The following is a 21,810-nucleotide window of genomic DNA, read 5'->3' on the forward strand; positions in this document are numbered from 1 at the left end:
TGAATTGGCCTCATACTAAAGACTTAATCGTCGTTATGAGTCCGCAAAAGACCAGTCCGGTCTCGGATGCCCCCACTACCCGTCCGGTGCCAGTTCCTGTCCGGACCAATTCTCGGGGTAGCGAAAGCGACCAAGATGTCGTTGATCCAACAGCATATGAAGCTCTATCAAGATCTTTCACTACTGGCGCTCACTTTTTACAGCCAGAGTCGTTGGAAAGTGCTATGCTAAGACCTTCGTCTTACAAGGCTAGCCATCACCTTCATCGCGGTGTAGACGAGGAGGATCAGGGAGCTGTGACCGAAGGCGACGACGAGAGTGAGATTTCGACAGATTTAGACGATGAGGGACCTAATGAAGAGACTCCTCTTGTTCGCCACCAAAGTCGTCGTCTTTCTCTCACGGGAAGGTCAACTACTTCGGTTGACGTTACACCCTCACCGTTCTTGAACAATACCTCGCCTACCCGCTTCTGGTTCATATTCTCCCAGATCCTGGCTGCTTATTTCATCTCGTGCTTCGATGGAACTATAATGGCCAGCTCCCATCCTGTTGTGTCGTCGTATTTCAATGCGTCCAATTCCGCTTCATGGTTCTCCACCGCCTTCCTTCTGACGTCCTCCGCCTTCCAACCTCTCCTAGGTCGTCTCTCCGATGCCTTGGGCAGAAAACCGCTATTTGTGGGAGCCATGGGTATATTCGCAGCCTCGATTACTTGGTCATCCCTTGCTGGCAGTATTGAGAGCTTCATCCTCAGCCGAGCCTTTTGTGGAATCGGTGCTGGAGGGGTGATGACATTAGGTTCCATCATCGTATCCGACTTGGTTCCCATTGAGAACCGCGGCGCATACCAGTCATATATCAACATGAACTATGGTGTGGGATCTTCTTTAGGTGCTGCTACTGGAGGTGCCATTGCAGACTCCCTTGGCTGGAGATGGGAGTTCGGTATCCAGGTCCCGCCTCTTCTGATATGCATGGTTGTTGCATGGATCGCCATTCCGGACGACTTGGGCATACAGGGGCAGAGAAAGAGTGTGTGGCAAGCCCTCAGGGAGTTTGACTTTCGAGGCTCTTTGCTTTTGACTACAGCGATCACATCTGTGATTTTGGGCTTGGTGAGTTCCTGTGTGATTCTAAAAAAATTAAAAAATTGGTGCTAATCATCTTGGTGTAGACTCTTGGAGGCAATGTTATGCCATGTAAGTCGATTCTACCTCTTTAAGGAATACTTGAGACTGACTTCGTAATCTTCAGGGTCACATCCTATTGTCATCGCAAGTCTTGTGCTGTTCGCCATCACGTCCCCTCTATTCATCTGGGTTGAGTCGTGGGTTCATAAACCCATTATGCCCCTACATCTCATCTACAAGGCCCCCAGAGCCAACCTCGTCGCCTCGAACGCAATTGCCGCCCTCATTGCCAACTCTATTCTGTTTAATATGTGAGTAAATAGTTGGTCCCTTTATGATGTGTAGAAAAGCATTAATTGCACATGGCTTTGCGATGTGTGACTCCATGGCTGGTCAGCAAGCGTTCAAAACTTATAACTGCGGGTTTCTTCTAAATATCTCCACGCATACGTAGCTACCATGCTTGGTAGTAAGCACCGTTCACACTCTCCGACCCATTGCTAATGTGTTTGAATAGCCCTCTCTATTTTCAAGCAGTTCTTCTCACTACTGCGACATCATCTGGACTGCGGCTTATCATACCAACCATTGCTGCCTCTGCGACGGGCACATTCACAGGGTTTGCTGTGACTTACACAGGAAGGTTGAAATGGCCTGTTCAGATCGGTGCCATTTGTACCCTTATCGGCACGATTGGCCTGGCATCACTCCAACGTGATTTGCCCTCCTGGGTCTACCTCTTTATTCTGATGCCGTCGTCAATCGGCCAAGGTTTTCAATTCCCTGGAACATTCATGGCCATTCTCGCGGCATCTGATCAATCCGAGCAAGCTGTCGTAACAAGCACGCTCATGCTCTGGCGCAGTCTGGGCCAAGTCTTGGGTGTGGCGAGTAGCTCTCTCGTTGTTCAGAATGCGCTGTTTCATTACTTGAAACAGTTCGTGACAGGTGAAGACCGTGACGAGGTTATCCGCCGTGTAAGAGAATCAGTCGAGGAGATCATCAAGCTTGAGCCCAAGTATCGCGAACAGGTCATCCTGAGCTACGAAGCCGCTCTACGACTCACATTCATCTGCTGTATCGTTGTGGCATTGGCATCTGCACTGATTGTTGCACCCATAAAGTTGCCGAGACTGGGTGTGAGAAAGCATAAATAGGTCACCAAAACAGCATAGCATATCGGATAGCACTGGACTAAGAGGGGGAAGAAAGAAAAGAATGTAAGTTGACAACCGTGATGACACCTGGCGAACCAGATTGTTAGATTAGACCTCAGCATGCCAGCCTTGATCGAGTCCTTATTTAATATACATCATAAACAAACCATTAATGCACCCCGTTTACTCCTGTCGCCATAAGCGTGTCCAGCTCTTCCTTGGCCTTTCTGTAATTCTCCTGTGCTTCTCTCTCACGTCGGTTGACAAAGCCGACCTCTTCACGAAGAGCACCTAGGCGTCGTTCAACAGCGACATCCTCTGAAATAGCGAGTGTTTTGAAACCAACCAGAGCAACACGTGCCTTTTCCAGTGCATCAGATGCATCGCCCATCTTGTCGCGGAGCATCTTCTGTCGCTTCTGGTATCCACCAAGATGGAGGGATAACTTCTTCTCGAGCTTAGCTCCTGCCTCGGCAGTGGCCATGATGTCGTCTTGAACAGCCTGAATGATGGTTAGTAAATACTTAAATCTCAAGACTTGTGATGGAACTTACGTCAAACGCTGCCTTCAGAGCCACCCCTTGTTCTTCCTCATCATCGTCATTATAGCATCCCAGACCCAGAAGCAGCGAACTGCTTGCGCGACCTTCAAAGGCTGTCTGAATAGCTTCGAATTTGGGAAGGGGCCTTGCTTCGGACAAAATCAACAAACGAGCCTCAGAAAGGGCATTGTCGCTGAACTGTTGTAGTGGCTTGGGAGCGCCGCTGACTTGGCCACCAGGGACGGGATACCTCATGGCGTCGTTGGCCATAAGATTCGCCGACTCCTTGGCGATAAGGGACTCTGCAACATCAGTGATACTGCTGGCCTGTTTCATCAGGTTGGACAGATTGACGTGTGCAGGCCTAGGAAGGTTCTTTTGCATGACCTGAGTTCGTCTTCGGAATTCGAGGGCTTCCTCTACTTGTCGTCTCTCTTGCTCTCGACGGTCTCGCTCTGCAGCATCTTCTTCCGTCATCTCGTCGACCTGCATGCGCTCCTTCTCCTCATCAGGGATATCGAATTCCCACTCAATATCCTTTGGCTTTGGGAGAGACGCAAGGCCCGACTTGAGCTGGTTGCGCAAAGCCAGATCTCTCATTCTCATATCCCTGGGAGTGGCGGAAACCATTGACATACCGCCATCTTGGTTCAATGATAGAGTGTCTCTAGGTGTTCGCATGGGCGTTTGCCCTGGCCGGCCAGGTGTGGCAGCAACGTTGTCGCCCCTCATTGGGGTTGCCAATGGGTTAGGTGTAGAGATAGTCTGTTTTCGAGGAGCGATGCCATCAAAGCCAGTTGAGGAAGCACCCTCGTGCAGGGGAGTGTTCTCGCCGCCAAGAAGAGCCGATTTCGTGTCGTTCAGCGCTCGAATATTTCTGATCTCGTTGGCGATATGGTCTTCTTGCTCAGGAGCTCTTGGTGTTCGGATAGGGGTAGCTGAGTCAAGGGTAGAATATGTGTTGACCAGTCCACGAGTGGCATCGTTCTCGCTCTCTCTAGCCCTCAGATTGGCAGCTTCACCCATCCTGCCCATCTTGACGATATCCTCCAGCTCGCCCTCGCTGACTTGAGGGGAAGGCAAAACCAACGAACGGCGCTTGCTGCTCTGTTCGGCCTCTCGAAGTTTTTGTAACTGACCAGCCTTCAGGGCGGCCTTGTGTGATTCCGAAGAGCCGTCCTTCTCGGTCTTCTTTCGCTTTCGGTCGTTGTCCTCCTCGCCCTCACCCTTTCGCTTGTTGGCCAGCTGTTGCTTTCGAGGATCGAAGGCTGCGCGCTGCGCCTCATTTTGTGCCTGCTCCTCTGATGTATCGTAAAATCCAGGCAAAGCCTTCCTTTCGAAAGGAATATCTGCATTATAGTCCATCTCACCCTTCTTCCTACTCGTAACCTTGATATTGATACCAGCAGTCTTGAGTTCTCGTCGCTTTTGCAACGCAGCAAGGCGGCGTGACTCTTCTTGTTGGCGCTCTCGGGCCTTTCTCTTTGCCTTTTTGCCCTGTGTGTTGGCCAAACGAGCACGAGCCTCACTCAACATCTCCTTTTCATCTTCATCGAGATCGATGGTATCGGGTCGCGCAGGCTTTGTCTCGGGATCGGGATCCATCTCGCCGGGTCTTAATCTCCGTACATCATCAGCACTAGGCGCTTGTGTTTCGCCGCCTGCAGGGCCTGCCAGGCCAAGGCTTGATTCTTTGGCTTCAGCTTCGTCAAGGAGCTTCTGGTATCGTTCGAGGCACTGGTTCGCAGTTCGACCGACTATGGGGGCGATTGTGCGCCATTGGGTAGGCATAATCTTGGCAAGATGTAAGAGTCGCTCATCTTCCTCCTTGCTCCATTCGATTTTCTTGATGCTGGGATCGAGCCATTCGTTCCATCGAGCCTTGCACTGCTTGGGCGTCTTGCGCGCCAGCAGCGACGAGACACGCGCCCATTGATTAAGACCATATTTGGAGACAGAAGCCTTGAGGATTTCATCCTCAATGTTGGTCCAAACACCTCCTTTGACGACGGGCATCGTGATGGTATTTGCTGAAGGCGCGTTGGATGAGGGTTGAATGCGATGAATCCTTGACCAAGCTGCGAAACACGCTTTCTAGAAAATATCCAAGGTCTAACTGCAGCGCGCAATGTTTGCTGAGTCATGTGATGTAAGCTTATGATTGGTCTGTTTTGCCTACCCCACAGTAGCAGACAGGCATACAGGTATAAGAGAATCTAGCAACATTGTTGATGGTTTAATATTAAATGAAGAAAGGTTAGTAGTAGCATTTTAGTATCATGAGATCACGAGTTGAGACTCGGATGAGGCCGTGAATCAAAGGCACTATTCGTATGATATCTAGGTTGCTATGGAGTAGTTTTGACTTGACACTCCGACCACTTCTGCTTCGGGAAGACCAAGCTAATCATGATGTTTCTTCTTAAAGTACCTGATCGTCGTAATATTCGTATGTAAACAGGTACCAAGTCAGTTTGGTATTAGTTCCATAACAGCATACAGCTTTCGAAGATGGTTGTTGGTGAGCCGGGGGCTAGACATGCGCTTATCTTAAGGTCTATCAAATCGGATTGCATGGATTGAGAGCAATGCTATAGAAGGAGTAAGCAGACTGAATTAAGTGCTAGATAGCATGTAGTAATAGGCAGCTCTTCACAACACGCGGTCATAGAAATCGTGTTGAGGTAGGATTTATAATGTCAAAAACTCCATTAACTATTACAGGCCGCGCGCTTGTAAGAACGAACTGCCACTGTAGGTAGATTGCGGACTTTGCGGAGCCCGAGTACGGATGTTATGCCACACATCTAACGATGTAGCCTATCACGTTAAGCCAACAGGAGGCCACGAGCCACGCCAGCACAGCTCTAGCTTATCTGATACTGCCAGATCCTAGCTGCATGGCATGTAGAGCACCAGACAATGCGTCATTCATTATATCCTGTTTGTCCAAGGGAAAAAGCAACTTTCGCATTGCGGTTGAAACATCACGACAGCAGCGAAACGTGATTGATCAAGTTATGATGCTCCTTAGTACAGGGCTATAAGGGCGAGTAAGCCAGTAAAAAGTCAACAACTGTCGCATAAAAGCAAATATCAGACATAAAACAATCGTGTCTTATCTCCATACGGTTATGAGCTCCACCTCGACCACCATCCCGGCCGTTGGACTGATCATGTATCCGCAAGAAAGCTCCCTAAATGCGCTTAGATCAATTATTAATCCTAATTATTTGATCCTCTTCATCGTCACACTTATCTCATTTCAGTTACAAGCGGCATAACCTTTTCGCTTGCTTTGCTTTGAAACATGCAACACGACTGGCAGTCGATCCTCTTCTCCCCGGCCTTATTACCCTTGCCCCCAGCTTTCCAACTCTTATTCATCTCTTGAGACCTTCTTGGCGATGCCCCGGAGACTATCGTGATCCATCCATCATACCTAGGCTTTACCGGCCGATACCCTCTTGCTACGCGCAGCATCTACCGCCCATCCGAACCGAACCGATATAGAAAGCAAATCTGCGCGCGTACGTCGGAAGATTAGAAACCATGGCAAAGAACGATAGTATCCACGAGGAAGAGACCGCGATTACGAACGAAGCGACACACTTGCTACCCAGCAGCTCAGCCTCTCAAGATGGAATCAGTGAAACCTCTTCAACCACTCCCGCTTGGGATGGATTGAAGGACTTTGAAGGACTGCCCTGGTGGCGTAAACCCTCAGTATGCCTCTAATCGACGTTGTATCGTCCAGCTCTGACCTTGCTGTAGGTCTACTGGCTGCTTGGTCCATATGTTATCTTCACACTTGCATTCGGAGGTGTAGTGGTTCCGAAACTTGACTTGTAAGACTCCTCGCTCAATACAAAAACAAAACCATGGCTTACCGGGTTGTGCGATAAGAATCCTTGATCTCGTCTGCAGACAATACTTCGCAGACCAACACAGCCATAATCCGGACAAAGTATTTATGCCTGTTTTACTCGGGACGGAAAATCCCCAATGTCAAATCCCAGAGGTCTCCGCAAACTCGGCCAAGTTCCTGTTAGTCATGGGTTTGTTCACTGGAGTCCTGAGTGCGTTTGTCACACCAAAAATCGGCCACTTATCCGACCGATATGGTCGAACACGACTTATGGCTCTTGCGTCCGTAGGTGGAGTCCTGAACGAATTCATCACTATCCTAGTAGCCCGATACCCCGATATTATTGATTATCGATGGCTTCTCCTGGGCAGTATCTTCGATGGCATGACGGGATCTTTCACTACTGGGAGTATCATGTCACAGTCTTATGCAAGCGACTGCACTCCCCCTTCAAAACGTGCTGTGTCTATGGGCTACATGCATGCTTGCCTGTTTGCGGGACTTGCGTTTGGTCCTCTTCTCGGAGGCTACTTTGTCAAGTGGACGGGTAGTTTGCTCTCCATCTTTTATGTTGTCATGGGATGCCATTTTGCATTCATGCTGTTCGTCTGGCTTGTTGTTCCCGAATCTTTGTCAGGAAGAAGGCAGTTGATCGCTCGCGAGAAGCACGAAAAGGGAAAGGAGATGCGATCTCAGACCTCGTCGTCCTGGGTGGCTACGCTCCAGAATGCAAACCCTTTCGCGCCTCTCAAGATTCTCCGCCCTACAGGCCCCGGAACCTCGCCTGCTTTGCGTCGTAACCTGATTGCGCTTGCTATTGATGACACGATCATCTTGGGAGCGAGCATGTCCGCGGGTGCCGTCATCGTTCTCTATTGTGGACTCGTATGGCACTGGGATACTTTGGAAAAGTCCAAGTTTGTTTCCCTGATATCCTTTGTTCGCGTTGTGATTCTTATGGGAATTTTCCCCATTGTCAATTATTTTGGTCGTACTCGCCCAGCAGCCCGCAGACGTCGCGAGTCAGGCGCGGCCGCTGTCGAGAAGAATAACGGGGCGGATGAGTTAGATATTATCGTTCTCAGAGTTGCTCTTGTATCGGATGTTGTCGGGTCCCTTGGCTACGTCTTTGCCCATTCTTCCGGAGTGTTTGTTGCGAGCGGCATGGTTACCGCTCTGGGTGGTCTCGGCAGTGCTACTGGACAAGCCATTATTACCAAACATGTTCCATCCGAGAGAGTTGGCCAGCTGCTGGGAGCGATCGGCATGTTGCATGCTTTGGCGCGAGTCTTCGGGCCCGTCCTGTTCAATGGCGTGTATGCCTTGACCGCCGGCCGTTTTGACCAGGCTATCTTCGTCTTATTGGCAAGCTTTTTTGGGATTGCTCTTGCAATGAGCTTCACGATCAAACCTCACGGTAAGGACTTTCTCCTTCTTTTGCCTCATGGTGTCAAAGACTAACTTGCCTTAGTTGTGTGGGAGGATCAGCCAGAAGAGGAACGCCAGCCACTTTATCCTACGAATAGAACTCGTACACTGTCAAGTGATCAGGTTCCCATAGACGAGGAGGACCAGCTCCGCATCCAGTAGATTTTCTTTTGCCATATGTCAGTCGTTTCATTTTATCTTTTGTCGACGCCAAGAAAGAGTACATAGGTGCCTGGTCCGGTTCTCAGTAGTTAGTTAGTGATTACTTGTACAATCAATAACCCACGGTGTCATTCCGGAGTATCTGGAGTATCTGGAGTATCTGGGGGCTTGGAAGATGAGAAGAAATTCAGGAATATACCAACACAATTTTTCATTAGATGTTCAATTCCATTTCACGCTTTTAAACTGGCTTTTCTGCAGTGTTAGACAATTGGTTCAAAAGATGTGGGGCGGGCTCTAAAGTTCTCACAGGGGACGAAGCTCACTCATGACATCAGGTCCGCCTATTCTTAACATGATTGGGACACAGCAGTAACAGTCTCCAAGGCCGAAGCAAGCCCTCGAGACAGGCTCTGATCACGCAATATTGCGAATTTTGATAACACTAACAAGTCCAAAGTCAACAACCTAAGGCTCCCTTTCAATTGGAGCATGATCGCGTCAAGAGCTTTGGCATCGACAAAAAGTCGTTCAGTGGCAGCAAGAACCACCATGACTTCAGCCGGACCAGCCGGCCGAACTATCAAGTTCGGACCATTCGAGGTGTCAAATCAGGTAGATGATGTTTACTCCACTCTTGTCTCACTTCTACCTACTTATACTGATGATTATCCAGGTCTTCCTCTCAACACCACACTCTTTCGCGCTGGTCAACCTCAAGCCTCTCATTCCTGGGCACGTCCTTGTTTGTCCGCACAAGCCACACAAACGTCTTACAGACTTGACGCCCGTCGAGACGGCAGATCTATTTACAACGGTGCAGCTCACGCAGCGCCTTATGGCGCGCGCGCACTTCCGTACCCCCGAACCCGAGTCCGGGAGTTTCTCGATCGCCGTACAAGACGGCGCTGATGCAGGCCAGACGGTGCCGCACGTGCATGTTCACGTTGTCCCGAGGACAGCAGGAGATATGGAAACCACGGACGCCGTGTATGTTAAGCTCGCGGGTGAGGAAGGTAATGTCGGTGGGGCGTTGTGGGATCGTGAGCTTGGAGCCAGACCACAGCCAGGTGGAGGAATGAGCCAAGTTGACGATGAAGATCGAGAACCGAGGAGCGCAAAAGAGATGATGGAAGAGACGGAGCAGTATAAGGCGATGTTGAAGGAGATGGGTATCGAGTAAACATCAAAGGGGACTACATAGATCTAATCACAATGATATAGACGTATGCTGATTGATACAAGGAGTGCTTCGAATTTAGCTATTGATCATTGATTTGTTATCTTGTCGTAAATATTAGGCTGCGATTGCTTACTGCATTGTTTCATACCAACGTTTAACGGTCAATCGTTCGGTCATAATCGCTCCCGACATGCGTATGAACCGTTATTGATCCATTGCATGCAATCACAGAAAAAACTTATGATAAGCTCGCCGTATCTGAGTTGAGTCGCATCAGATGTTGCAGCTCAGAGGGACGAACGAGTTATCACATCAACGACAACAGATGAACTGACGGCCCGAATTATGCAGAGCAACCCTCTGCAGTAGACAGTAAGCAAAACCACATGCTGGCATCGTTTCACTGCACCAGAAACCCTTGAATACGTTCAGTGCCTGTTCGCCACATGCCAATGTTTGACAATAGCTAATATTCCACACCCTCGCCACTCCTAGCTGTCGCCACTTATCTAATTCATGACCAGACGATAGGCATTGCACTACCTTATCGCGCTCTTTGTGGTTTGAATTAGGAGCCAACAGAGTTTGTTTCGGGCGATAAGGATCTGGATGGTGCGGTACCATCGTCTTGCATGATGCAGGTTGGAGCTGAGGCCAGAAATGAGGGGTCAGATAAGCTGCAATTGGTTATGGGAGCGAGACAGTTTTAAGGGACCGCAGATAAATTGATGGTTTTGGCTAATCTGAGACATGTCGTGCTGATGGAACGGCGGTTCGAAGACCGCATATAGGGTACATATGCATATGCCTGGCAAACTGGCGGTTGCAACAATGGGCAGAAGTTCCAGTTGGACAACTGAGACAGCTCCTACTAATTTATTACATGCAGCTGTTCATGCTGCCTTCGCGTTGAACTTACCAATCGTCCGTTGTGCATGTGAAAGTAGCGAACGGTCGTCTTTCTGGCTATGCACCGATGTGCGAAGAGCACAGTCGTTAAATGAAGCTTTTGGGGATAGTCTCCAGGGTGGGCTTTAAGCCAAAGTTCGGCAAAGTTGTTGTTTTTTGTTTACTTACGAGAGGGGGAAAATAGGCTGGGATACGACCCCACATCTAGCAAGACGAGCCATGTTCGCATTGCGGGGAGGTGTAGGTATATTAATATTCTGTCAGCTATCCAGAATCACCAGGTAAAAGGGTTCTGGATTGCATGCCCTTGCCTGTGAGCTTTACCTGGAGTGGTAGTTGCGGACCATCGGGACGTCCTGAGGAGAGAAGTCCTGGGTGTTGTCATTCGGAAGTGCCAGGCTGGGGACACGAGTCGCGTTTAGGGTCGGTGAGCGAGCCGATGGTCCGACTGGTGAAATGCGGCGACAGACATGTGAGAGTTGATATTTTGTTCAACTTTGGGCAATGCTTTTGAAGCGAGCGCGTTGATGGCGATGATGATCATGGCTGGTTTTATCCTTGAGCGATCTGTGCCACTTCAAAGATTAGTTAGAAAGTCGGTCACTGTGTCTCCCAATCCAGTCAATGCCGTTGTCGCAGCCGTGTTTATGGTGTGTCGTTGAAAATAGGGAAGAATAGTCCCACCATGACTGGTGGAGGTAAGTGGGCAAAAGACGACCTAAGGCGGGAACTAGCGCAAGCTGTTTTTAGCGGCTTCGTTAGATGCATATGCTGAGATGTGGTGGACAATAAGTGCAGGAGGCCCTTGCCCAGTCCCAGGTGACAGTGGGCCTAGACACTTCCATTCCACTTTTGCGACCCAGGTTTTGGGATGCGTAGCGCAACGACACGAGCAGAATCTCTGCAAGAGCACGAGGCCAGTTGAGAGGAAAGCCATAGAGGCGTAGACCCTGCGATCTTGAAGGCGTTCTTCCCCGCATTGTATTCTTGAGGTGTTTGGATACCGGAATGTCCTTTTTTATCTAGTAGTCGAGTCTATGCCTTGAATGCAAGTGAGGGAGGTGACATTCGCAAAAAGGCGGTGGACGTTGCGTCCTGTTGCTATTGCTGTTCTGTTGTGCTGTGGCTGAGCTTGTTGTGCACACTACCACCAGAGCCTGGGCTACCTACCTACCTACCTAGCACCTACCTAGGTAGGCATGTATGAGCTAAGGCAATGTAAAGAGATGAGCTGGTGACTGGTTGCTCGGCACGGAGCACTATCGGCGATGGAGTCCATGAGTTCAAATTGCATGAAACCTAGCATGGAAGATTGCAGTAGATGCCTACTGCAGGTCAATTGCTTGTGGGTCACACAACAACGGACAAGAGTCGGACAATCAGTGATGATCTGCGAGATAGCGAGCACAGGCACATAATTTCATCCAACCCTCCAAGTCTGAAGGGGCCAAAAAGAAAAGGAAAAAGTGCCATTTCATGGCATTTCATTGGATATGAAATGGAATTGGAGTCGAAGAAGAAAAACAGCGATGCTTGAAATATGGGAATTGTAATGTCTGATTGACAAGAATTGTGTCATAGGCGGGAAGAGCCATCAGTCAAGAAATGATGGAGGGAGGGTACAGTCATGCGTGAGTTTCTCAAGAGTCCGGGCACCCGTCTCAGATGGAACCAGCGGGCGTCGGCGCACAGACTCCCACCATCTCAAGAACAACCTAAGAAAAGAGAAGAAGAGCTAAAGAACCAACCTAGCTAAAAGTCGCACGTTGCAGCGACATCAGCCTTTCCGTTTTGAAGTGACCTGCAGCCCGAGCCGCCGCCTAATCTCTCTGCTTTAGCCTCAAGAAGGTCCCCTTATCCTTTGACTGGATGCAGCCTGTCCTCAGGGTGTTTCTCAATCCCGACCTAACAGGTACCGAGGTATTTCTCCAAGATCTGTGTCAACTGTCGGTAGCGCGCCACTGATGTAAATACTGTCCGAGTCATAGCTGAGAAGCCGTCTGGGAGTCCTAATAATAATCCCAACGCCTGCCATTGATTCTGGATTCTGAAACCTGGTCTGCCACTGACGTTGTTGTTGAGCCGCATCCGTTCGTGCCTCGCTATTGTTGATGTTGGTTTCTGAATCCACCAGTAACGGAGCTTGGCCGGTAATGCACAGGGTTAGGATTACCGTGGCCTCAAGCACGGACCTGGCCGTTGAGTTGTATTGCAGGCATGGAACCATCTGGATTACTAGGATCTGTCCAAGGCCAAGGCACTGAGTGCAAAGAGGAGACGAACAGGATACGATACGTGTAAATACATTCGCACACATTAGAACCACGGAACAGGCTAGGATTTTGGACACTTTCGTCATAATATCAAGTAACAACGATATCACTCATCTTGGCATATACCACAGACTCTGTTTCGTTTGTGAGTATTATGGCCATCATGGTAAGCTTTGTTGGTATTTTCTTGACCTTGAACCTGTCAAAGGTTGGTCGTTGATGGCAGGTATGTGGAAGTTTCCATGCGTACTTTGATCGCAGGGAAGCCAAGCCATGGCTTGAGTCGTTGCACAGCGCTTAAGAGTTGATATTACGAAAATTATTAGGTAGGTGTTCAACACGACACAGGTCTTCTCCTTGCTCAATCGCAGCCCCGGTCATCGGCTCCGAGGAAAACGAATGCAACGACCAGGAGTGAGAATTTTTAATTCCAGTGGCGGGTCTAGCTAACCAATCATTACATACGCACAAGATCACATACTGGATAAAGTCATACGCTAGAAGTCCTGGTCAGGCCCACCGGCAATCGACATGCATGCGAATGTGAAGATGGTGGAGAGATTGACACAGACCACTGTCGGTCAAGTCGCCCAATCAAGAGACGTCTTTTTGTTAGCTGCATGCAAAATCCAGGTCGCTCCCGAAGGAGCCCCTCCAAGCTAGAACAAGGAAGGACACGACACCAACAATTGTGACTGTGAATGTGAAGCAATGGCCATCGGTCTCGTCTAACAATAGGTGGCTCCATTCATTCCTTGTGTCCAAGTGATCACCTGCCGATAGCCCGAACATTCTGTTGCGATGATCCGCAAAGAGCTTTGCCTCTCCTCTCTGTATCACGAAGACACTCTACCTGTGCAGCAGTTACAGGTGGCGGGAAAAGAGTCTCACCCAGACTTGACAAGCAAACATGAACCAAGTCACTCAGATTGAGAGAGGGGCGGATACTTGGTAGACTACAACCTTTTCGTCAATTCCGCGCGGCTGTGGACGGAAACACCAGAGTCAGACTGGAGAGTCGGAGTCAGACTCTCTTATCTCTAGCTCAACTTCTGACACAAATGCGACGTTGAAGGGGAAAGACCAGGCAAAAGTTTGTCTCACTCCGACCGCGCCCGGCGTTGTTCTACAGTAAAGTTTTCCTTCTCTCGGACTTGTCGTCTGCATCTGTTGGTCCAAATCTCCTCATAGCTGATGGTGTATGCAACTCCAAGCAACAAGGACAAGCGAGACGCGCCCCACATGCCGCAAACGAAGTTTCTACCAAGTTACAGAGGTAGGCAATTAGCTGTTACCCAACGCATAGACCCATACGGCAAGGTTCTCTTTTTTTCTCCGCCAGGTCGACCTTATCAGCCATGGCTTTGATGGTTTATTGCAAGCTTGTCTGGCTGGCTGGATTGACTGCGGTCTCGGTTCTTGCGCTCTGTCTCCACCAAAAAGGTTCCGCCGCACTTACACGGCTTGGTCCTTCCTGCTCATGCTATTCTTCCTGCTCTTGCCTTGCGACTCGCGCGTAGAAATATCTCGTCTCCCACCCTCTTTCCGTCGATGTTAACTTTTCCACCTGTTCAATTAACTCTCGCCTCCAAAGCCTGAATCACTCTATCGTCCAATCCAATCCAGTCTTTGTTCCATCTTGACTGCTGTGATTCTCTTGAGAGTTTCCTTGTGAAAGCCATACCATACTAACCTTTCGCTGCTCCTCCACATACTCCAGACAAACAACAAGCAGCAAGCCACTTTCCACCTACAGCATCTCGACAAAAGAGTCCATTTGCTTTGCCCGTTTATCACGTGGACATATTGTCAACTTTGGCCTCTTGACCTTTGGTCCATCCTTCATACTACCACCAAATCAGCGAACACTCCTACTGTCCAAGTGTTATTTATCGTTGACTAGCCACTTCGTTCTACGTTGGGTGTTTTATCGTGAAACCCAGCCGCTGTCCTCTTGACTGAGTTCGACTATTGGCATTTATTCCATTCTATCCTGCTACATCTTCCATCAAAGCCATGGCTATGCTTCGTACTGGTCCTCGTGACCCTGATGCCTTTCCGGCTATGCAGCTCTTCTTGCTGGGTAAGTTTGGCATCTGCTTGCTCCGATATCACGCGCTAACTTTGTAAAGCCATTGTTCGACTCGCAGAACCTATCGCCTTGACATCCATCTTCCCCTATGCCTGGGCTCTCGTCAAGGATTTCCACATTGGCAACGAAGAACATGCATCATTTTATTCGGGCATTCTTATTTCAGCCTTCTCCCTCGCAGAGGCTGCCATGGGCACCTACTGGGGTGCTCTATCCGACCGAATCGGCCGCAAGCCTGTCTTGATGATTGGATCTCTTGGCACGATGCTCAGTATGTTGATGGTGGGGATGGCTCCCAACTTTGGTATTGCCTTGTTTGGCCGCGCTCTCGGTGGGTTTCTTAATGGAAACATTGGTGTCATTCAGACTATGGTTGGTGAGCTCGTCACCAAGCCTGAGCACGAGCGTAAGTCAAGGCCTTTTGCATGGTGCACATCCACATAGACTAATTCGCATACTACAGCCCGTGCATTCTCCATCATGCCTTTTGTCTGGAGTATCGGAACCATTGTAGGACCATCCATCGGCGGCATGTTTGCCAACCCTCACGATTCTTGGCCTGAAGCCTTCCCTGCAGGTGGCCTCTTCCAGCGTTATCCTTATCTGCTACCTAACCTCATTTGCTCCGGCTTGCTACTCGTCAGCATCGTTCTCGGTTTTCTCCTTCTTGAGGAAACCCACCCTGATATGCAGAACGAACATGTCCCTGCTATTCGGTGCCATCCCGTTGAGGAAACCCCTTTGACTCTTTCCACCAACAGAATGGCGACAGAAGTTCATGCCGACGCCTATGGTACCATCGAAATCCCAAGCGATATTTCTGCCAAGGATTGGGGTACTCTGTGCGTTGAGGACGAGAAGGAAACGGCTGATCTTCCTACAAAGACATGGAACCGTCAGGTTGTGGGCTTTATCGTTGCTCTTTCCATCTTCACGTACCACTCGATGACATTCGACCATCTTCTCCCCATCTTCTTCGAAGAGAAGCGTACTGATGCAGTTGAAATGCTCCAGGGCGCGTCGCTGTTCCCCTTTTACTCTCCTGGTGGTCTCGGCTTGACTTTGCGAGATGTCGGAGTGGTTATGGCAATCGACGGCGGCATCGCGCTGTTCATTCAGGTCTTCATCTTCCCCTGGGCTGTCCAGAAGCTTGGAACTTACCGTCTATTCCTCCTCGTTACTGTCCTCCACCCAATCATCTACATTCTGATGCCCATGCTTCTTCTCGTCCCCGAGATCCTCATTTACCCCGCCATCTACGGTTGCCTCATTGTTCGCAACATCCTCTCCATCATCCTCTACCCTCTTCTGATGATACTCATCAAGGAGGCGACCCCCACTGCCAGCGCCCTCGGCAAAGTCAACGGCCTGGCTGCCAGCGCTGGTGCCGCTTGCCGAATGATCGCTTCCCCTATCGCTGGCTTCTTGTGGGCCGTAGGAAGCAAGTCAGACTGCTCTGCTCTAGCCTGGTATGGCAGCGCTATTGTCGCAGTCTTTGGAGCTATCCAGTGCTTTGCGGTGCCTCGCCAGCGTAGCGAAGGGCCCTCTGAGGAGGCACCCGCACTACCCTGCAAGCAGACTGTTGTTGTAACTGAGATCGAGTTCTACGACTCGGACTAAACGTTCGACAATACATTACGATTTGGCAAGTATGGATGTACTTCAACGATTTTGTCGTTCCATATTCGATTCGATTGCTTATGGACCACTAATTTTGCATGTTTTCCGTCACGATAGCGACATCAGTTCGGAGTTTTGGTTTGTTATGTGTTTGCACGGAGCTTGGTAGAAGGCTTGATTTTATTACGGCCACTGTTTATGAAGTTATGTATATATCCTCCGATCAAGCGTTTATTGTGCTGTGTTGGTTTCTCGTGGGGCTACTGGAGTTGGTCATCAAAAATAAAAGTCGCCGGTATGCGTCTTGGTCATGAAAATGGTTTTGATGTAACGAGGAATACTGCATTGAGCTGGGAAAAATTCTGGATAGACAGATATAGAAATAGAAACAGTCAAAATATCTTGACCTTTCGAAGTGAAATGGTTCCCGTGTGTTGATGATGATGTAGGATAGTATAATATCGCCTTGAAGGAATGAAACATCATGCTAGAAGTTGACGCGTCCTCGATCCTTTTATTGTTTGTCCAGACAGAAAATCGTGGCTTGGCTGGATGCTGAGTTGTGAGAGATGGTTAATGCCCAATAGAATTTTCACCACCCACCAAAAGTTGGAGAAGCTCAAATTTTAGCAGCTTCAACTCACTCACCTCAAATTGCCCCACCAATGACAACTGAGGCATAAGAATTACAACAAAATTCCGGGAGAGAAAATAATAGCAGGGCCATCTGCCAAGGAGAGACAAACATGCATATCGAAGAGATCAGCGATAAGATGGAAGAGTCTCTGAAGGTCTCTCAACCACAGCAGACCACACCAGAGGCTCAACCCAGCGCAGCCGATGCGACAAAGCCACAACTTCCGCCAGCCCACGCCATGGCCAGCGGGAAGACTGTGGACGAAGTATGGGAAGACCTTAACAAGTCGCCGCTTTTCATGACGGATCTTGACGCCAATGAAGAGAACGACGACATCGCGGCTTTACAGGCCCTTGCCTATGAGGGCACTCCCCTTGAGAACGGCCAGGAGTTCAAGGAACGCGGAAATGAGTACTTCAAGATCAAGAACTACGTTGATGCCAAGGAATTCTATGGAAAGGGTGTCGCTATCCTTGCGGGTGAGGAGCGCAAGCGCGCGAGGGGCGAGCAGACCAAGAACCAGGAGGGTGTGATGGACACGGAAGTGGAGATTCAGAAGCAGCGAGAGACACTCGAGGCTTTGTACGTCAATCGTGCGGCTTGCCATCTTTCTGTCAAAAATTATCGTAGCTGTTGGCTTGACTGTGCTGCGGCGCTGCGCCTCAACCCTCGCAACATCAAGGCCTACTTCCGCAGCGCTCGAGCTCTTCTCGCTGTGGATCGCATCGAGGAGGCCGATGATGTATGCGCTCGTGGTCTTTCACTAGATGAGTCAAACGCATCACTCCGAGCTGTGGCAGACGACATCATCAAGCGAGCCAAGGAAATCGATGCACGACGCAAGAGGGACGCAGAGCGCGAAGCCAAAGAGAAGCGACGAGCGCTGCTCATCAAGGCGGCTTTGCGAGCGAGGAACATCCCCACGCGCACAACACCCCAACCCCCAGAGATGGAAGACGCGGGTATTGCGCTTCTACCAGACCCCGATGACCCACGCAGCACGCTTGCTTTCCCGACGGTCCTGCTGTACCCTCTCCACCTGGAGTCTGATTTCGTCAAGGCGTTTGAGGAGACACATTCGCTTGAGGATCACCTGAGCTACATCTTTCCTTTGCCGTGGGACAAGGAGGGTGCTTATACAACTGCAGGCGTGGAAGCCTTTGTGGAGACTACGCAGGGCGGTTTGCTCAAAATGGGTAAGCGAGTGCCGTTGCTCAAGGTTCTGGGCACAGGCAAGGTTGAGGTTGTCGATGAGGTTGTGAGGATTTTCGTTGTCCCCAAGGATAAGGCTGAAGCCTGGACAAAGGAGCACAAGGCGAAACGGGCAGCCGAGAAGGGGAAGGCGAGCTGATGCTAAATAGAGACAGAATAATAAAAAAGTATATGTGTTTTACATCGATGACTGCGCCGCTACATAATGGTGTTCCGATCGCTATGCCTCACTTTCCCTCTTGTTAATAAGCCTTATGCCACTACCATTTAGTTGAATACCTCGGAGCAGATGATAATAACGGTAATGATTAAATGAAAGGGCGCCCGAGTTGTTCAGTTCTATTCGCTGTGCATATATCCAAAACAAAATTTCCCAAAACCCACTCCAAAAAAGACTTTTACACTTGTCGTACCTGCTCTCTTCTAAATTCAAGGCGAAGTTGCTCGTTGTCTCTTGCTGCGGTGCTCTTCGATGGAGTTACCCATATTGATATTGGGAGGCGACGTGACCGCAGTGGAGACTGAAGCTTCCTGTTCTTGTTGTCGGAGGTTCAATAGGAGTAAAGCTGCGCTCTGCTGGGCCTGATCGGCTCCGATGGTTGGTCCTCGGACTACTCTTTGCCTCATCGGACTTGCTTCAGGAGTCGCCGCCATCGCGACAGAGCTCGTGCTCATGTTGGGACTAGCACTTCCTCTATAGTTGTATCTCCATTCTTCGTTCTCAAGGCGCCGCTTAGACCCCCATGCCGGATGAGGAAGAGTTGGTTCATGGTGCAAAGGTGGGTTGCGAGGTATGGCACTGAGCCAAGGGTTTGGCTCTGGACTGGGTCGGTTTGCAGGAGTCCAGCTAGAACCTGGCCGAGACGTGACCATGTATGCAGGAAGACCTGATCCAGTACTCGAGGCCGAGTTGGGGGCCGACATATAGTGACGGTCGATGTCGCTTTCCAACGCCCACGCGGGATCACAAACTAGACGAGGTCGATATCGGTGCCGGTGTTCCTCTGGAGGATAGATGCTGTGCTGAAGATTTCGATCATCTCTGGGGAAGCTTGTCGGACTGTGGAATTTCGGCGGGATTGCACTCATTTGCATGCGCCAAATGTCGGCTTCGCGGGTCGCATCGATGATTATTTGTTGGTTTATCACCATTCGGCCATACTCAGGCATACCAGGAGGTATGCACATGGCTGGAAATCCTGGACCGAAGATAGGAATCAAAGCACCCGCGATAGGATGGCAGAATGTTGCGCAGATAGCTTTGGCACATCGGTACGGCATCCAATAGCCTGCATAACACATAAGAGAAGAACCTGAGTAGTCATAGAGACTGCGACATACCTTGAGCAGCTATGGAACCGCCAGTAATACTGTGTGTGATTTCTTTTAGGCCTGGGTTCAGGCCCAGCATCTTTGCAGGTATCGTCTACTCCAAAGTTAGTCCATGTATCGTGCCTCGAAGCATTCTTTTGAACTTACCTTTCCATAGCCTCGACATTTGAAAAAGGGGGTCATCCGAACAAGCCCAATATTATAGTCCCACATGACAGCGTATTCAGTGCCGTGATCAAGAGAAACAAACTCATACTTGAAAACTAGGAGGTTTGCGTTAATAAAAAACAGCAGAGCATCATGAGTAACTTACCCTCGAAACTCTCGCGCCCTGTTTTCTCGAAAAAGTCCTTTTTGCCACTATTGTAGGGAATATGAAGGCATGTTTCGTGAATGTTTCCAAAGGGGGTCACCCGATGTCTGCGGATCTCTTGTAAAGCTACCTCGTCCAGGTGCTCATGAGGGGGAAACCTGACTTGGCCACGCAACTTGGATTTGGCCAAGTTGCTGGCGTCCTTGAATCCAGCTCTATCAGTAGGCATCACTACGCGGCCTTGCGGCTGATTCGAGGACACTCTGTTGTTTAGAATTGGTGGAAACTCGGGCGTATGACTTGGTCGAGAGAAGGAGGAAGCATTTTCCCCCGAAGGGGCTGGGTTCAGGAGACCTTTAAGGGACAGCATGATGCCAACCAGCAACGTTTGCCAACGCGTCGGAATATTTTTTAGGTAAAGAAGGAGGATTGTGGGATGCAGCGAGCCACGGATTTGGCTGTAAGTAGATGCCTAAACCAAGTGGTTTGGATAGCACGGCGGACAAGCCGTGATATAACTACTTTTGGGTTGCAGGGAGGGACAGACGGCAACAACACACTAACTGGTGGAAACTCCTTGCCTTTCAAGTAACTCCTCAGCTTGACAAACAACTCGGGGGGAGACAAATACGCCTGCGTGTACCGAGATGGGTGATGGTCAGGAACCCAGGACGTCTCGCTTGACTCAACGGTCAACGCTGTTTGGAAACTTGCAACTTCAAAAGTCGGTCACGCCTTGATTCGGTCAGTCTGACGCTCCCTGTTGCTTTTCCTTTGTCCCTTGGATATTAATAACAGCTTCCAAAGGGGAAGCGCTCTGTTGACGAGCTCCCACCGCCTGGTGCTAGCAGATACTAGGAACAGCCACCAAGTGATAGATGACGGGACGATGTCGGAGCAGGGTCGCGTGCATAGGATGAAAGAAATTGGGCTCAACTGGAAGCCTTGAAGTCAAGTGCAAGGACGAGGGGTCTAAGCAATCTGAAGAATAGATACGTCGTGTCCCGCCGCTACGGTTTGCCCCAGGCGTCTAGGAGAGTTGCGTGTGAGTTCTAGCTCCGCTTTATCAAACAGCTCTCAATATGCCCCCAGACTTCTCCGCTGCATTAGGAGACCATAAGGCAGAGAGTGTTGCAACAGGGGGTGTAGCTTGGAGCCATTGGACGTGGATAGGCTAGCCATTACGCCGTGTTGTCTGTTACACTCCTGCGATACCTCATAACCTCTGGCCTAAACTCGACAAGGCTTCCCACGGTTACCAGATTAGTTGAGTATATTACAGTTCGTCTCTCTTTGATTGTCTTTCTAGTACCTAGCAAGGTCGTAAGGCCAGAGCTAGGAGCTGAACATTGAGCCGCAATAGAGAACGGCCAGCGACGAATTGGCTGCCTTGCCTTGTTTGAAACCGCCCCACGAGCTCAAAGCAAAGGTGAAGTACAGGCGGATGCTTGCATGCCACATCGTCCAGAGGCCTTACCCCAGCCTGTTTTCTTATATCTGTACAACAAGGAATGGCGGTCTTGTTGCTATTTGAGATGGGTCCATCTCAGCACTCCCTCAAGACTTGCTCGAGTCGCCCCCACGTGTCAGTATGACAACTGACAGCTAGAATACCTAGTCACACTTCCTTTGCTGGCACATCTTGTCAATCAACACTGCCGAATGCCCTATTAGAACCACCGCCTCTCGCTAGGGGTCATCAAAGGAAGCATTGTGTGGTTCCGGTTTGTCGTGGATGAATCCCCAATCTGAACAAAAGAGCTGTACATAGCCGTTGCATAGCACACCGACGGTTTGTTATTTGGTCAGTTCGATGGCGCTTCCAGAAGTCGGTCTGCAAGCCTCCTCCCTGAGATGATCACGTCCTTTGCGATGCCTTAGACAGCATGTCATGCTTCTGGTCCTTGTTACTCCCATGAGCTCTCTGGTGTACAGGCACAAGAAAAATC

General features: G+C 49.8%; 7 protein-coding genes across 7 annotated transcripts, besides 1 other annotated feature; 5 read left to right on the top strand and 2 right to left on the bottom strand.

Moving 5' to 3' along the window:
* Nucleotides 1-35: 35 nt before the first annotated feature.
* On the top strand, nucleotides 36-2,290 carry FPSE_00834 (uncharacterized protein; the record flags this gene model as incomplete). Its single annotated transcript, XM_009253954.1, has 4 exons — nucleotides 36-1,118; nucleotides 1,178-1,202; nucleotides 1,258-1,444; nucleotides 1,651-2,290. The coding sequence occupies 4 exons, from the start codon at nucleotides 36-38 to the stop codon at nucleotides 2,288-2,290; spliced, it is 1,935 nt and encodes a 644-aa protein (XP_009252229.1).
* A 169-nt stretch (nucleotides 2,291-2,459) lies between these two features.
* FPSE_00835 (uncharacterized protein) lies at nucleotides 2,460-4,848 on the bottom strand (the record flags this gene model as incomplete). Its single annotated transcript, XM_009253955.1, has 2 exons — nucleotides 2,460-2,792; nucleotides 2,845-4,848. 2 exons carry the CDS (start codon nucleotides 4,846-4,848, stop codon nucleotides 2,460-2,462), a joined length of 2,337 nt encoding a protein of 778 aa, XP_009252230.1.
* A 1,536-nt stretch (nucleotides 4,849-6,384) lies between these two features.
* On the top strand, nucleotides 6,385-8,290 carry FPSE_00836 (uncharacterized protein; the record flags this gene model as incomplete). The annotated part of the gene is made up of 4 exons (XM_009253956.1): nucleotides 6,385-6,558; nucleotides 6,607-6,680; nucleotides 6,739-8,117; nucleotides 8,172-8,290. 4 exons carry the CDS (start codon nucleotides 6,385-6,387, stop codon nucleotides 8,288-8,290), a joined length of 1,746 nt encoding a protein of 581 aa, XP_009252231.1.
* Nucleotides 8,291-8,842: 552 nt separating this feature from the next.
* Nucleotides 8,843-9,473, top strand: FPSE_00837 (uncharacterized protein; the record flags this gene model as incomplete). The annotated part of the gene is made up of 2 exons (XM_009253957.1): nucleotides 8,843-8,905; nucleotides 8,967-9,473. 2 exons carry the CDS (start codon nucleotides 8,843-8,845, stop codon nucleotides 9,471-9,473), a joined length of 570 nt encoding a protein of 189 aa, XP_009252232.1.
* A 2,071-nt stretch (nucleotides 9,474-11,544) lies between these two features.
* Nucleotides 11,545-11,574: a microsatellite.
* Nucleotides 11,575-14,671: 3,097 nt separating this feature from the next.
* FPSE_00838 (uncharacterized protein) lies at nucleotides 14,672-16,367 on the top strand (the record flags this gene model as incomplete). Its single annotated transcript, XM_009253958.1, has 3 exons — nucleotides 14,672-14,738; nucleotides 14,788-15,153; nucleotides 15,211-16,367. 3 exons carry the CDS (start codon nucleotides 14,672-14,674, stop codon nucleotides 16,365-16,367), a joined length of 1,590 nt encoding a protein of 529 aa, XP_009252233.1.
* A 746-nt stretch (nucleotides 16,368-17,113) lies between these two features.
* On the top strand, nucleotides 17,114-18,355 carry FPSE_00839 (uncharacterized protein; the record flags this gene model as incomplete). The annotated part of the gene is made up of 1 exon (XM_009253959.1): nucleotides 17,114-18,355. The coding sequence occupies one exon, from the start codon at nucleotides 17,114-17,116 to the stop codon at nucleotides 18,353-18,355; it is 1,242 nt and encodes a 413-aa protein (XP_009252234.1).
* Nucleotides 18,356-18,645: 290 nt separating this feature from the next.
* FPSE_00840 (uncharacterized protein) lies at nucleotides 18,646-20,231 on the bottom strand (the record flags this gene model as incomplete). Its single annotated transcript, XM_009253960.1, has 4 exons — nucleotides 18,646-19,505; nucleotides 19,558-19,642; nucleotides 19,696-19,811; nucleotides 19,862-20,231. 4 exons carry the CDS (start codon nucleotides 20,229-20,231, stop codon nucleotides 18,646-18,648), a joined length of 1,431 nt encoding a protein of 476 aa, XP_009252235.1.
* Nucleotides 20,232-21,810: the final 1,579 nt, after the last annotated feature.

The sequence above is a fragment of the Fusarium pseudograminearum genome, chromosome 4 (genome assembly GCF_000303195.2).
Source record: "Fusarium pseudograminearum CS3096 chromosome 4, whole genome shotgun sequence".
In the NCBI taxonomy this organism is placed as follows: domain Eukaryota; kingdom Fungi; phylum Ascomycota; class Sordariomycetes; order Hypocreales; family Nectriaceae; genus Fusarium; species Fusarium pseudograminearum.